General features: G+C 39.0%; 1 protein-coding gene across 1 annotated transcript in view; it reads left to right on the top strand.

The window, feature by feature from the left end:
* The window catches only part of TRPC5 (transient receptor potential cation channel subfamily C member 5), a 249,785-nt gene extending 240,009 nt beyond the window's left edge, over positions 1-9,776 (top strand). Inside the window, exons 8-11 of the mRNA XM_032837092.1 lie at positions 1,097-1,300; positions 1,547-1,588; positions 2,597-2,686; positions 5,248-9,776. Of these exons, the coding sequence (XP_032692983.1) occupies positions 1,097-1,300; positions 1,547-1,588; positions 2,597-2,686; positions 5,248-5,940 (1,029 nt within the window). The 3' untranslated portion in view covers positions 5,941-9,776. The remainder of the gene's footprint in view (positions 1-1,096; positions 1,301-1,546; positions 1,589-2,596; positions 2,687-5,247) is intronic.
* The last annotated feature ends 7,422 nt before the right edge of the window (positions 9,777-17,198 follow it).

Here is a 17,198-nt window from a genome sequence, read left to right as displayed (position 1 = left end):
CTAAAATAAATAAATCTTGAAGGTATTTTCTAATTAAAGTGTGCACATTGTTTTTTGAACATAATGCTATTGCACACTCAACAGACAGCAGTATATTGTAAATGTAACTTTTATATGCACTACAACAAAATCCATTTGACTTGCCTTGTTGTGATATTTGCTCTACTGTGATGGGTCTGGAACAGAGACCACGATATCTCCAAGGTATGCTCTCTCTCTCTCTCTCTCTCTCTATATATATATATATATATATATATATATGAATTCACCTGTAAGAAAACAATGCAATAAAAATGGGTAAAGGATCTGAACAGACACTTCTTTGGGTGGCTCATCAGTTGAGGATCCGACTCTTGGTTCTGGCTCAGGTCATGATCTTATGGGTCTTGGGATGGAGCATCCCCCTTCCTCCATCCCCGCCCCGTTGGACTCCACACTCAGCAGGGAGTCTGCTTGGGGGTTCTCTCCCTTTGCCCCTTCTCTCTCTTTGAAATGAATCAATAAATCCTAAAAAAAAAAAAAAACCTGCCCACACCAATTCCATTCCTTAAAAATAACCGCTGTTGACAGTTTGGTATGTACCTGTCTAGAACATGTAAGCATGTCCTATAAAGGGTTCTTCAGGTGCATAAATGGCATCATTGTACACAATAGAGGCTTTATGTTGCTTTTTTCACTTCCAGGTCTTGGAGCTCTTACAGATATTTGGATCAGCGCATATGTACATACATATGTTCTATCTATAAAATGGTGATAGATCTACTATATTTGTAATAGCTATATTGAAAGCCATTTTGTGGACATAATATCATTTACTCAAGCAAGCTCCCACTGTTGGATATTTAGGTCACTGCTAGCTTTTTTGCTGACAAGCTACGGTGCTAACAACGAAAGACCCTGTGCATACCTCTTTTTGCAAATATAATGATCAGATAAACCACTCAAAGAAGGATTACTGGGTCCTGGGGTATGTGTAACTTGAATTTTTATACCTACTGACAGATTGCCCTCTAAAGAAGCAAGCCGAACTTTGAGAAGGAGGCATGGGTGCATTTTGCAGTTTCCCATTCCAAAGTCTTGAACTTCCCTTTCACAGGATCATGCCGATATTGAGTGGAAGTTTGCAAGGACAAAGCTCTGGATGAGTTACTTTGATGAAGGTGGCACCTTGCCACCTCCTTTCAACATCATCCCCAGTCCCAAGTCATTTCTCTACCTTGGTAACTGGTTTAACAACACCTTCTGCCCCAAAAGAGACCCTGATGGTAGACGGAGAAGGCACAACTTGAGAAGCTTCACGGTAAGGCTTTTTAAAATTCCATTTCTTTTTTAAAAAAACTATTTTCTAGCTTCCTCCCGGACTGCCCCCCACTTCATGACAGTCCCCATATTAAACAGCATAAAATCACTCCAACCTACAGAAGTGTGGGGGTTGTCAGGCAGGAGCTCCTGTGTTGTTTCCAGTCCTAATATTTAGAAATATATTTGAGTGGATGGGCTGCTGGGAGACCACTGATGTGAGCTCTCTGTCCTTTGTCAATTACAGGAACGCCATGCTGACAGCCTGATACAGAATCAACATTATCAGGTAAAGCTCATCCCAGGGACTAAACAAAATCGTTCTTGGTCAGTGGTGTGACCTTGGACAAGTCACTTAACCTTGCTGAGCCCCGGTTTCCTCATCTGTTAAACAGGGGTGCTATAACTTCACTCACAGGGTTGCGAGAATCGAATGATGAACATGTACGCATAATAGTGTGTGTGCGTGTGGGCGTGTGTGTCCTGGCATGTTTAGTGGTAGCTATCATCGTCACCCTTACTGACACAAAGTAGAGTGACCACGTGTGCGCCATTCCCAGGAGGCTAAGTAAAAAGAGGCCATCCCGAGATGGCCTGGGTGGCTCAGTCAATTGCGCTTCCGACTCTTGATTCAGGCTCAGGTCATGATGTCAGGGTCATGGGATCATGCCCCACACACCTGCACCAGGCTCTGTGATCAGTGGGGTGCCAGATTCATTTTGTCCCTCTCCCTCTTACCCTCCCCCACTCTCCCTCTAAAATAAATAAAATCTTTTTTTTTTTTTAAAGAGAGCATACCTGTAAAGGAGAAGTATGCATTGACTTTAAGAAAAATATCTGGATTATGTAATTAATAGACACTGAAATCAGCAGACTTTGTGACACCGAAGAGTGACTTTATCAATTCTACAAGAGAGAAGAACAACTCTCATCTCAGTGGGAGGGTTGTAGTTTAGTGTAGCCCCAAAGGGAGGTATTGGCCATGACTTTCCAAGGATTATTCCACTCTCATTATTCTATAAATGTGAATATGTGTTTGCCTTCTTTGTGGGCTGAAAGGTTTCTTGTTGGGTGAATTTGATTTTGCTGGCCTGCTCTGCCAACACATTTGGACACACAGTCACTTTTGGTTTAGCCAGCGCACTTAACTGGATTTTTGCGGAAAATGACTGGATCCCAGGAGGATTTCCTATTGCAAAGACAGTCTGAGCATGTTTTATTTCTTGACAGTGTTTCTTATTTTCCTGAGAGCCTGAGAAGAAAACTGAATGCCCCCCCCGCTTTTTTTAATTTCCAGGAAGTCATCAGGAATTTAGTCAAAAGATATGTGGCTGCTATGATAAGAAATTCCAAAACAAACGAGGGACTAACAGAAGAAAATTTTAAGGTAATTGAATCACGAAGTGGTTTAATTTCTCACTTCACATTTCTTAAGCATTATGTAATCTTCACAGCGTTTGAGGTTTCTGGCAATCGTTTGACTGCCTATAATACAGCAAAACCAGTTATGATTTTTATGTTCTCTTAGAATGGTCTGTCACTGGGGCACCTGGGTGGCTCAGTTGGTTAAGCGTCCAACTCTTGATTTCACCTCAGGTCATGGTCCCAGGGTAGTGAGATGGAGTCCTGAGTCAGGCTCTACGCTCAACAAAGACTCTGCTTGTCCCTCTCCTTCTGCCCCTCCCCCTGCCTGCTCATGTTCTCTCTTTCAAAAATAAAATAAAATAAAATAAAATAAAATAAAATAAAATAAAATAAAATAAAAGTAAGAATCGTCTCTCATTCAGTCAATGGAGAGATTTCATCAATGTCTGTCACCACAATCAGCTTTATGAACAAAAGAAATTTGCCTTATGCATCCTTTTCATATTCTGGGTGTCTCCCAGTATGGGAATTGAGGGCTCTAAGTGTTGTGACAAGGATGTGGGGTGAGGGGCAAGAAAGCAAAAGGAAGATGCCTGTAGATGTAAAGGCCTTCTTTACTTCAGAGATATAAGATGAAAACCAACTAAACCATTAATAAATCTAAGATTTAATAAACCCTACCATGAAACATAAAAATTTTCCTGATACTAGCATTAGTCTAAAATTGTGGTTCTCCATCAGGGCTACTTTTGTCCCCTAGGACACATTTGGCAATGTCTGGAGACATATTTCGTTGTCACACTGGATGTGGGTGCTAGTGGCATCTAGTGGGTGGAGACCAAAATTGCTACTAAACATTCTACAATGCACAGGACAGCCCCCCACAACTGAGATTATCCAGCTAACATGTCAAGTGATTGAGAAGCCCTACCTTAGAACACATTCATATTTTCTTTATTTTTTTAAGATTTTATTTATATATTTGTCAGAGAGAGAGAGAGCACAAGAGGCGTTGTGGGGGGGGCAGCAAGCAGAGCTGGCAGAGGGAGAAGCAGGCTCTCCCCTGTGCAGGGAGCCCAATGCTGGACTCAATCCTAGGACCCTGGGATGGTGACCTGAGCAAGTAAGGCAGACACTTAACCAACTGAGCCACCCACGTGTCCACACATGCATATTTTCTAAGGAACATTAAAAGGCCATTATCTAGGGTACCTGGGTGGTGCAGTTGGTTGAGGCTCTGATTCGTGGTTTTGGCTCAGGTCATGATCTTAGGGTCATGGGATCGAGCCCCGTGTCAGTCTCCACATTCAGTACAGTCTGCTTGGGTTTCTCTCTTCCTTTCCCTCTGCCCCTCCCTACTCCTCTCTCTCTCCCTCAAAAAAATATATAAATCTTTTTTTAAAAAAGGCCATTATCCTAAGCCATAGATGTAACTCATCTATTGAGGGCTTGCTATGTGCCAAGCACTCTACTGGGTGCTGGGGTACAGTGATGAGCAAGATATCACCAGCCCCCACTCTCGTGGAGTGACACACAGTAACAAGAAAAGGTGACAAATGACTGAGTATTGTGACAGGATAAACAAAGGGTGCTGTGGGACAGAGAGGAGGGACACTCAACTAGGATCTGGAGAGTCAGGGCAGCTTTTCAGAAGCTGTGTTTAAGCTGAGGTTTCTAAACAGAGAGAACAGCACGGGCAAAGGCCCAGAGGCATGAGAGAATATGTCCATGGAGGTGGACAGTAAAGAGCCCGAGGAAAGAGTGGGAAGAGCTCACATGGGCCCTTGAAAGACCTTGTAGTCCTTGGAATAGCATTTCTACTTTTACCCAAGGTCAGTGACAAGTTACTAAAGAGTTTTAAGCAGGGGAGCAATAGGATCCAACTTAAGCTTTTAAAAGGTGGTTTTTAAAGGAGCAATCTAGCATCTAGGCAGCCAGCTAAAGATAGAAGACATTTCCTGGGGATGCCTGGGTCAGTCAGTTAAGCGTCTGCCTTAACTGGCTCAGTCAGTTAAGCGTCTGCCTTCGGCTCAGGGTCCCGCATCAGCTTCTTTGCTCAGGTGGGGAGCCTGCTTCTCTCTCTGCCTGCCACTGCCCCCTGCTTGTACCCCCCCCCCCCGCCCCCGGCCAGCTGACAAATAAATAAATAAAATCTATGACGACATTTCCTGGGAACTTCAAAGAGCAGTCTCTAACCTGACACGTTCCACTTCCCTACTTCTATTCCTTAGGGTCCTAAAAGCTTTTCTGTCTTCCATAGTCTTCCTATATGCAGATATGCCTATGAGAGCTAGTACTTTATTTGCTTGTTAGCACTTTAGCAGGGACAAGTCTGTTGGTGTCCTCCTGATGAGGGCCGTCTGAAATCAACTTTGCCAACTGCACAATTTTTCCAATGGCCAGCCCTGCCCACAGAATTATTAGTATGTTTTTCTTGTGCTGGAATAACGTGAGATTTTGCTGGTAGTCTGTGTACTTTGTGATTTGCCATTAGGCAAAATCTGGGACATTCTGAAGGACACCCAATGAGCCTATTTTGAACTAAAGATCAAGCTTCTTAATGTGTCTTCTCTCTTGCCCTAGGAATTAAAGCAGGACATTTCCAGCTTTCGATATGAAGTACTTGACCTCTTAGGAAACAGGAAACACTCAAGGAGAAGCTTTTCCACGAGCAGCACTGAACTCTCTCAGAGGGATGACACCAATGATGGCTGTGGTGGAGCTCGGGCCAAATCCAAGAGTGTCTCTTTCAACTTGGGCTGCAAGAAAAAGGCCTGCCACGGGCCACCTCTCATCAGAACCATGCCAAGAGCCGGGGTTGCCCAAGGGAAGTCAAAAGCTGAGTCATCAAGTAAACGGTCCTTCATGGGTCCTTCTCTCAAGAAACTCGGTCTCTTGTTCTCCAAATTTAATGGTCATATGTCTGAACCCAGTTCAGAGCCAATGTACACCATTTCGGATGGCATCGCTCAGCAGCACTATATGTGGCAGGACATCAGATATTCTCAGATGGAGAAAGGGAAAGCAGGGGCCTGTTCTCAAAGTGAAATTAACCTCAGTGAGGTAGAATTAGGTGACGCCCGGGGTGCTGCTGAGAGCAGTGAATGCCCCCTAGCCTGTTCTAGCTCTCTCCACTGTGCATCCAGCATCTGCTCCTCAAATTCTAAACTTTTAGACTCCTCAGAGGATGTATTTGAAACTTGGGGAGAGGCTTGCGACCTGCTCATGCACAAATGGGGTGATGGACAGGAAGAACAAGTTACAACGCGGCTCTAAGTCTAAGCCCCTATCCCCTGTTGTGGAACACAAGAGAAAATTTGTAATTTCCTTGCTCTCAGAGGTGACACAGCATCTGATTCCTTCATTGCTCACCGCCCCCACCAGAAAGGAGAGTGAAACTCCCAGTATCTTCACTGTCTTTTATAGCCACATTTTCCACTTTTTTTGTTCTTGTTAGTATGATTATTATTATTGCTATTGTTTGCCTTTTTATGCCTATTAACATGAAGTCCATCTCACAACCAGCTGCAGGGGTGTTTGCCCCGAATCAGCAGAGGTGCAGTCGGGTGCTTTACCCTTTGGCTTTGCTTTTCTTCCCCTTGCTTCCTTGAAGCTCCAGGTGCCACTTTGCTACTGTTGCTGCCGCGCAGAGTCCTGACCTTTCACAGGATCTCATGCCATTTCCCCACGGGGCTGAGGGAGGTGCTCGGCAGTCCCCACCAGCTATCAGATGAGGCAAGCCAACCTGCCTATCGATGTCTGTCGCCCATTCCAGTTCAACAAACAGCATCAAAGGGAGACTGAACAGACTCCAAAGAATTGTCAGCTTGTGGTTTCTGGGTAGAACTGGCCTTTCTCGTTGTTTTTGTTTTTAAACACAATGATGTCTCCTTATCGTGGGGGCTGTTGAGTGTTTCGTTTCTAAAAGATGTGTTAGTTTCCCCACGTGTGCCAGTGAATATTTACCACGTAGTATGTGTCCTATCTAATAAGTTAGTGAATTCCTTTCCTGTGTTTGTGTGTTTCAGTTGACTTACTACCTTTTAAAATGTGATAGTATTGAGATTAGTATTTAGGATGTGTGCTGTTTTTAAGACCCTCCGCTGCACTCTAACCAGTAGTCGCTACATCTCATACATTGGCAAAAAAAAAATAATAATAATAATTAGCTGGTACATTTATAGGGACCTATCTACTGTCGATAGTTTTAGTCATCATTGCTATCAAAAGCATTTCTAAGGTGAAAGTCTGGGTTTGAAAATATTTTTTTTTATCAGAAAAATTACATCTTGCTGAGGTGTCAGAATCCAAAAAGAGCATCTTCATTTGAATTCATTGCATTCTGATGAAAAAACAATTTTAGGTCTAGATAACCTAATTCAGGTTGCAGTTTTAATATTCATTGCAGACAGCAGAATTGCATGCGTCAACTTATGTTAGATACATAACATAACCCTAGTGACTTCATGGAACCATAAACATGATCCAAATTCTGTCTCCAAAGAAAGCAGAATTTATAGATACAAATTCTTTTCCACAGCTGAAGAGTACCTCATCAAAATCTGAATGTTCAGGCTAAAAAATGAAGTCTATGATGCATATGGTCATCATTTTGACCCAATAACCAGTGAATGATAACCTGCTCACCAAGGGTGGGATTGATTTTTGGGTTTTTTTTTTTCCCTCTGATTTTTGTGGTTTTGTTTTTATTATTTTTTACCAACATTAGCACAGAGTTGTCCCCAATTCACACTCTAACATATGACCCAACCAGCCCTAGGTGTGGGTCCTAGAGAGTAAATTAATAGTGCATAGCTCAGAAAAGTAAGAAAGTTAAGTGTTTTTCTGTTCTCGTAAATGTTAACAGTAACAGAAATCCATCTAAATTCATGTGTGTACTTTCTGGTACAAGTAAAATGAAGCATTTTCAAAGAATGCATATATGCCTCCAAAATAGCTTGGGACAGTGTAGTTTCTGGGTTATTTGAATTGATTCCTATTTCCAGCTCTAGCTTGATACCTGATGGTCAAAACATTGCACATGAAGAGACAAATTGGTGGGGAGGGGAGAATCTGAGGGGATGTTGAATAAAGCTCGGATCCAAGGAAAAGTGATCAAGAGAATAAGTTGCATCAAAACCCATCTGATAAGAGATTGTCCCCAGATAATTCTTTGATCATAGCTGAAGTGATTATTTACTCAACTCCCAACTTCTCTACCGCTTCCCTAAGTGGGGCAATCATAAATGACCTTGATATCAATAACAGGTGATTTTCCAGAAGGAAGGTTTCTGAATTTACGGATTTGAATTTTCCAATTGTCAAATTTACTTTTGGTAATAAATAGCGCTTGGGCTACCTTCCTAATTCATACTGATAGCACCAAAAACCAATACATGGCCCTATGTCATCAAAAGAAAATGATACCTCTTTCTCACAAATACATGTACTTGTGATAACCTAAGTATAATTGTTCTGGCAGTCACTGTATCAATTTGTCAGAAGACAAGGGTAGCCATAGAGCCATGCTCCAAAATTTCTCTCAGTTACGTTCTGAGGAGAAAATATGTATAAATGATAGCAGCCAATTTCGATGACTAAAAGAAACCAGTGTCATATTTTATGGGCAGTACATTCCTTTTCAGATCTTTTCAGGGTTATTGTCTTTATGACTTGGGCTTACAACTGCACTAGGTACCTTGAGGCTTGGTTTTGATAGGGATTGAGGCCAGTGAGCTGTTAAAGCTGGATAGCTATCGCCTGCCGTAACTTCCATGTTGGTGACATAAATATTTTTATTCACTTTAACTCAGAAAAGTAGGAACTCTTAACATATAAATAGAAAGGAAAACAGATTTGTGTTCACCTCTGGACCTCTATAGACCCACCAGACCAGCTACTATTAAGAAAGGTATTTCAAATACAGTGCTTAAATGTCATCTGACCCCAGAGAAGGTATAAGCTGATGTGAGAGTGAATTTATGAGCAGAGAAAATTGGAGCTAAGAGAGTACCTTAGAGAGAAACCACTCTATCCCAACCTCTATTCCAACCTCTTATTTTACGAACAGGAAAAAAAAAGGCCCAGAGAAGAAGAATGACTTGCTCAAGTTCACAAAGCCAGCCAATAAATCCAAATCTACTAAGTCATACAGAAGCAAGACGTTTATTATTAAGCATATATATGATATAGTATATATAGGAGATGTGAAAATGGAATGGCCACTATACATATATTTTTGTCCATTTGCTCCAAAACTCAAGGCTGATATATTTAAATGTAAAGTGAAAAATGTACCCCGAAGTCAAATATAGTGATACATGGTGTAAGAATCATTTACTACTTGTACAAATATCTATACCATGGTTTACCTCCATTATAGCTGGCTTTCTTGTAACTTCTAGATACCTGTATTCGTTTGATTCCACCACAATTCCATCAGTGTGTCCCTGATAGTAAGGGTAGATCCCACAAAGAAAATGTCTGAATTATATTAGAAAATGACCATTGCTGAAGAATCCCTTCCACTTCCAACTTTAAGTCCAGTGGAGTACAAAGACAAAGGAAAGATTTCCAATTCAAAGTCACTGTTTTTTGAAGATGCCAAATTTTATAAGGGTATAAATGCTCCAAATTATATTTTTGTCCACTTACATCAGAATATTGCAGATTTCTCTCTGCCTCCCATAGTCATTTTTTATTCTGCTCTGACCTAATTTAGGCTATTTCAGCTAAGCTCAAAACATCTAAACATCTGCCTGCAATTTGATTAAAGAACTGGGAAAAAAGTAGGGCTTCTACCTTTTGAGTGACTTAAATCATTAACAAATACTTTTTCAATAAGAACTTTATAGTTGTTATAGCAGTCCAAAAGCTCTCCTGCAAATTTCATTGAATTTCAGTGATAAATATGAGCTGATACCTTAACCAGAAAATACCAATGACCATTTGATTTTCCTATTTATTAGGTCTTGTGAGTGAGACTCAAGTGGTGTTTTGACTAACAGTTTAAGTGGCCCAGACCTTGCTTGGTTTATTAAATCATCAGATAAAAATTACTTGAAGTTAGGCAGACATTCTTTCCTATTTAAAAGTACACAAGAAAAATTGACCATATTATTCTGGTAATCGAGTTTTCAAAACAGTGCTAACAAACATTGCTTGTATAGACATAGCCAATGTAAGTTGATGTAATTGTTCAGATCATTTAAGTAACTTCTTCATACCTATCTGTCAGCTCCCTCTAACCCCTGTGGCTTTGCCTAAAATCTATGGGCATTTTAGATTGTTTCTCTGGCTTATCTAGATAATTGTTCCAAATATCCACTTTGCTGGTGAAGAATTAGCCACTGGGAACCGAGTACAATTCAATGCGACCATTACTTTAGGAAAGAGAAATGCTATTTCTACTGGATTTCCAGCGACCTTTCCCAACACTTTGTATCCAACAGATATGAGTTTTGGCTTGCATTGCTTTTAGGGGTATGTTTGTAAAAGTGAGATCCTTATCTGTGTTACACACACATGCACATGCACACAATGAAAATTAATAGCATTTGATCGTTCTGGCCTTGGCCCTTCATCTTTTTGGGTAATTAATTAATCATTTTGAAGGGAGGGGGAATAGGAATAACTTCAATGGAAAGAAAATAACTTCAATGGAAAATAACTTCAATGGAAAGGTATGGTGAGGAGTTTCTAAAATAAATTGCCATGACAGTATCTGCTGTAGCACAACTGTTAAGACTGAAAGCTCTCAGAATTTTGTGTTTCTTTATTTTTTGAAGAAAAAATAAAGCACTTAGGCCAGAAGAAAAGGCCCTACCTGCAAAAATAAAAATGCATTTTGGTGAATAAAATTAAATCTGCATACCTTGGATTTATTGCATACTTGAGATATTATTATTCATACGCTGATATGTGGTCTAGGATTTCCACCTCTAATAGGCTGCATGGTGGTCCAGAGAAGAAGATTCCAGTAGGTGGTTTTGAGAGCTTTATTTTTAGAAAATGAAATAAATGTTCAGTAAGAAACAAAGGAGGGAATTGCTTGGGACAATACAGGCAGTAGGCCAGGCTGCTTGCTCTAGCATTTTTCAGCTCTGTATTTGTTTTATTCCTACTCTAGAGTGGACTTGTATCTTGTACTTGTTAGTATATTGGATCTGAGTTATGGTCTTTCATTTTTTAGACATACCATCAGTGCTTGTGGTATTTGAGAGAGATGCACATATCAAGAATGATCATGTTTAAATATAAAATTAAGCGGAATGCCCTTAATGCCAAAGCTAGCTTTCTTATCTGGTGTGAAAAGTTGTGAAGTTGTGCAGGGATTTCCTGTTACTACACAATGAAAGGCAATTTTTGTAGTAAATGGGACGATCCTATCACTTTCGACCATCGTAGTCAACCTTCATAAATCCGTAACTGTAACACACACCTACCCTACCCTCATTCTTCACCCTCAAAAAGAACAGCCTTTTTTACAAGCATCCAAACAACTTGATAGAATCAAAAAAGGTAAAAAGAGCCTGCAGTGTGAAGGTCATTTTCACCAATTTGCTGCCTATTTTGCCAAAATAACTTTAGGTCCATATTTGGTAAAAAGGTGGGTGATCAAGTGAAGTTCTACTTTTTCCGGTTCAAGTGCTAAGACCTAATAGACACTTTAATAGGCAAAAATATAAACAAAATGGTTTCTTGTGTGATTTGTAAAGTGACCTGAAACTGCTCTTTGAAAACCAGTTAAATTTTTTTTATCAACTTTATCGAGGAATGACCGGTATACAATTACTTGCATCCCCTTAAAATGTACAATTCGGTGAGTTTTTGCAGTTGTAGATAGCCCTGGAACGACCACCAACATAAAGATACAAAAATTTCCACCACACCCAGCATCCCTCTTCCTCTTTGCAGTGCAGTCTGAAATCTAGTCGTAAACCTGCTGACAACAGTGAGTGGCAGCCTTACTGAAATAAGTGCATACAAAGCCTCCCAAGGAGGAAACATTAAAGAGCACCATATTTAGTATACAACCTCCATTGATTTGGCAGCAACCATGAATTAACCCTTGAAACATTTGTGTTTAATTGTAAAACACATCCCAAGCGCCAATCGCTTGTCACAAACAAATCCAGAATTGGCTTCCCAAACCTTATTTGAGCCGTAAGAAATGACACTTTATGATGCAGAGGTTCTGACAACTAAGCTGTTAGCAGGAAGAAGCCACAATAAAGAAAAGCCCCAGCCTTTGTAGAAAAAGGGAGGGCGGTGAGGGTTGGACCCAGGAAGAGCTCTGGTAGCAGAACTAGGAGGTAGCTGTAAAGGGAGGAAGGCAGCAGCTAGATGAATTTTCAAGTCATTTGAAAGTCACATGTATTTCCTGTGTATGGTCTAGTTACAATTTAAGGTAAGGTTTTGTCCTTACCTTTTGACCTGGTGGTCACGCCTTACAGGACTTCTTTTATGACACATATTCAGTGATCAGTTTAAATAACCAAAGCAATGTAGCCTGTAGTCCAACAAGCACAGTGATAACTGTACGTAGTATACATGGACAGGAGAAGCAGAAATCTCAAGTACCTAACAGGATCATTAGAACCAATGACACTAAAATGAATGTCCTGTGAGCTCATGAGGAAACCTCTAAACCCAAAGGGGTTAACACATTAGTCTCTGGCTTTCTTAATGTTAAAGGGAATCCAATTGGATAAACTATTAGCTTTAAAATTTTTAACTGTTGAAACTGCTCCTGTAACAAAGCAAAAGTAAACCCACGTGTTTTCTTATTTCAACTGTAAAGGGGAAGACTTTCTCAAGGACATTTCAGTTAAGTATAAACAAACACATCCTTCTCAACTGAAAACATTTTGTCTTTTGCTTCTTGTAACATAGGAATGTACACCAGTGGTAGTATTCAAGAAAATACCAATATTTAAACCTTCCACACAATTATGTTTCAAGATTTCTCAAAAACAAGGTTGAAACTGAGGTTGAAACAATGAATGCAGTTTGGAACTCATATTTGACACAAGACAAAGAATAGTAAAACACACAGGTGGTGTTTAATTCACTTTTCTTAACCTAGTTTGACAGCCCCGCTCACACATCACCTTGCAGAAAATGTTTGCATCAAACTTAAGGTTAAAATTAGATATCCTCATTTAATTTTTCTCATGAAAAAGGGAAAAATCCAAATGTGTTTGTTTAAATGGCATTTTGGCTTTGCAGACTAACAATTTTAAAAGCTAAAACCTCCTTGAGGAACTTTACTTTCATTTGAATACTTTCTGTAAGAAGTGCAAAGTTGGTGTCATCTTTAAATGTGTTAAAAATATTGTACAATAAAATAATTTTGTGTATTTTTAGCTTCAGTATGAAGAAAAATAAAGTACTGAGTTTCTTCCCCCTGAAGTGTCTGGCTGCTCAGAATCAAGGTGTTTTGTTTCTCTGTTTTCCCATCATTTATAGCTAGCTATTATTAATGAACGTCTGTGAACAATGGACTTTACAGTAGAATTTAACCACCATACATTTAAGAGACCTCTGCAGTCCCACCCCATATAGTCTGAAAAGCAGATGACTGAGAATAAACATTAATATCATCCTTTTACCATTAGAGCTGTGACTATCAAATATTTAAAAACTGAATGAGCATTCATAAAGAACTTTGAGATAATGACATAAAAGGACTGAGACAGTTATAAAGCTCGAGTTTACACACTGAGCAACATTACAGGCCTTATCCTGAAAATTTCTTACTCTTTATGGAGTACCCAAAGTGTAATACGTGTTGTGCAGAACAGTTTGAATCTGCGGGCCAGCGAAAAGACACATAAACTGAGGTTAAGCTGGTTGTTATTAAACTAGTACATTTGGGCAATATTTCCTCACGTATCAGTTAATATTGTAAGTTTTGTTTTTGTTTTTTGTATTTTTTTTTGTAATGGGGCACCTGGGTAACTCAGTTGGTTAAGTCTCTGACTCTTGATTTAGGCTCAGGTCATGACCTCAGGATTGTGAGCTCAAGCCCTATGTAGGCTCCAGACTGGGCATGAAGCCTGCTTAAGATTCTTCCTCTCCCTCTGCCCCACCCCACTCATGCATGCAAGCACATTCTCGCTCTCAAAACAAAAACAAAAACAAAAAAACCTTTTTTAATAATAGACTTTTCAGCAATTACTTGTCCCTAATTAATTCAGGTTCGAAGTTTTATTGTTTTTATTTTACTAACACTAACTTTAGGCCACCAGAGAACTGGTTAGCATACCAGAATAGCTTAACTTTCAGCCAAATAACTTGCTTGCAAATCCTGGCCTAATTATTTAAAGTATGATTGGCTGTATAACATCTACACATTAGTTAGGAGAGTAAGGACAATTAAATAGGTAGTAACGTAGCTGAAAAAAATCTGCAACTGTCATATGCAATGAACTCCTACAACTCAGTAACAAAAACACAACAAATTTCAACATATCTCAAAAAGGAATAAGTACAACTGGCAAATAAGCACATGACAAAGTGCTGAACATAATCTGGGAAATGCAAAGTAAAATCATGAGAAAGAACTTGTTACACACTTACCTCAATGGCTAAAATCATAAAGACTGACGCTACCAAATGTTGACAGGGCTGAAAAACAAGTGGAACTCTCATACATTGCTGATGGGAGTATAAAATGTATACTCAACTTTGGAAAAATGTCCTGCAGTTCCATACAAAACTAAACATACACCTAAACTATAACCCAGCAATTCTATTCCAGAAAGAATGAAAACAAATGTTCAGAGGCTTCTACAAAAATGTTCATAGCAGCTTTATTCATATCTAAAACTGGGAATGGCTCAGGTGTCCATCGATAGAATGGATTAACAAATGATAGCACATCCATACAATGAAATGCTGCTCAGCAATAAACATGAACTACTGGCACACACAACATGAATGAATCCCGAATATATGTGCTGAAAAAAGTCTTACACAAGGGAGTGCATCCCCTGATTTATATATGTATATTTTGAAAAACTAATTTATGGGGGAAAAATCAGAAGGAACAGTGGTTGCCTAGGGGACAGTCTGGGGTGACAGAGACTGACTAAGAAGGAGCATGAGGGAATTTCCTGGGGTGATGTTATCTTGAAAAGGGCTTCAGTTTCACAGATGCAGGATTTATCAAAGTTCATTGCATCAAACATAAGATGTGTGCATTTCATTGCCCGCAAATATTACAACAAAAGAGAAGAAAGTGAACCTTTAACAAATACTCAATTCTAGTTAACAATATGCATGCTGAAATGTTTAGTAGGAGTTAAGTGTCCTGGAGTCTGCAATTTTTTTTGTAATGCATTAAAATACAAAGATTTATAGATGGATATGTGAAAAGCCAAGTAGATAAAACATTAATTGCAAAATCTAGATGGTGAATAAACAGATGCTCACTATGCAATTATTTCAACGTCTCTATATGTTTAAAATTTTTCATAATAAAATGTTGGAAAAAAAATAAGCAGTGAGTAAAGGAAAAGAACAAAGTTAACAAAAGCCAAATCTATACTGTGCTTCAAAACTAGGAGGGGGAAAACTTCTGAGGTAGTTGAAGCTATTTTGGCAGAGCGAAAGGAATGAAAGAAAATTAAAACAAAATTCAACTGCTGAAGCAGGCAAAACAAGTATAAAATTGGGCGGGGAGCTTGCTCTGGGGGGGGCTTGGTAGAGCCACCCATATGGTAGAACTTTTCTATTTTATTGTGGTAAGAACACTTACCATGAGAGTTACCCTTTTAACAGACTTTTAAGTGTGCAATGCAGAAGTGTTATCTATAGCCACAATGTTGTAGAGAAGATCTCTAGAACTTCATCTTGCATAAATGAAATTTATCCAGATAAAAGCTCACTTTGATCTGACTAATGTACCAGTAAGGAAAGAAGACATTAGTTTTTTTAAGTCTAGAACTTTAGTACCCTAGTACTAGGGTAGAATTTTTTTCTATAATTCTGCAAATGATTTGAAAAACCTGTTTTGTATAGTTTGGAAAAAGCCATAAAGTTTGCCAGAAAAGATCCACTACTTGATTAGGTGAAGGGACTGACCGCCTACAGAACACCAATAAACCAATACTATTAACCAGCAATGATTGCTAAGATAGATCTTAACATTTTTATTCATGAACTAGCCTGAATTTTCACAGGAAATGATGCAGTTAAACCTCAATATTGCTGAATCACTTCTCTCAGTGCCCCCTCACAAAAAATCTTGCCAGTGGCAAGGACCACCCACCAGAAAACCCCAAAATACAACAGCTGTTCAACAGTAAAGGAATTCCTGATTTCCAAGCTCCCCTCTGGCAGTCATAAGCAGTGAACTCAAAAAGTATTATTAGGGAAACAGTGAAACAGTAAAACCTGAAACAGTTCACTTACCTCAATTAGTTTCGACTACAAATGTGTATCATGGTTTAACAAAATTTAGTTTTACAGGTAGCTAGTGAATACTCTTGAGAATTACAGAGTTTGAAGAATCTGTTGCCAATACTATAGGCTTCTCCCAATCCCCAGATGTACCTTCTTATCTATGGACCTTATGTGATGGCTTCTCTAAAATTGTTTTTCAGCAATTAAGACAAAATTTTTTAAAACCCCAACTCTAACTTTGTAAACATTTATTCTCCATATTGCCAGTTGCAAACACAGGTTTTTTTTTAAACTATTAGGAAAATCTTCAAACACTAAAGTAGAGGGAATAGCATAATGAACCCAAGCTTCAACAAGTATTTAACAATTAACACACAGCTCATCTTTTGTCTATAAACCCTGCCTCCCAGATTTTGAGGTGATACCCAGATTTATCACTCTAAAGTGGTTTTAGTCCCACTGTAGTTACCTAAACTCAGGCCCATCCTTTCCTGAACCTGTTATCACCTCATGCACAGGGACCCCACACACAGCCCTGCAACTGCCTTTGATAACTGAAACAGAAGACAAGTGTTTTAATCAAGCTGCTCCAATTAAAACTTAACATTCTAGGTGACATGGGGGAAATAGGTTGTCTTTTGTTTTAGTAATTCTCCTAAATTTAGTTTTTGACAAATGGAAATAAAAATGGCTTCAAAGGTTTCATGCAAAGTGAACATTTGTCCCAGATTTAGAAAAAGTCTGTATTAAGTTGATGTACAGCCCTCCCTCAATGGGATATATATTTCATTATTCATAGAGATTTAGGTCTAAATTAAGTTCTTAAAGTCTGGTGTTCACCTAAGAAATGATTTGTTTCTACTTTTATTTTGAAAGCGAATTAAAAGGTTATGCCTTGATTATAGGTTCCAAAGGAAATTAAAGATGTTTGAAAAATTCATAACTCTTGAATTTCAATAGTAAAGCAGATTTAATATTTTCATTTGTTCTTAAACCAAGGCAGAAAACTGCAATTAATTTTGAAAATAAATGTACACAGCATAAAAAAGAATTCTAATTATTTTCCTTACTATGGAAATGATCCATCTTCTACCTTTGCTTTGGTGTAATCAGATCTATCTCAG

This window comes from Lontra canadensis, unplaced genomic scaffold, assembly GCF_010015895.1.
Source record: "Lontra canadensis isolate GAN:19392208 unplaced genomic scaffold, GSC_riverotter_1.0 scaffold96, whole genome shotgun sequence".
NCBI lineage: Eukaryota > Metazoa > Chordata > Mammalia > Carnivora > Mustelidae > Lontra > Lontra canadensis.
The sequence above is the reverse complement of the archived record's forward strand: the minus strand, read 5'-3'. Positions and strand labels throughout refer to the sequence as shown.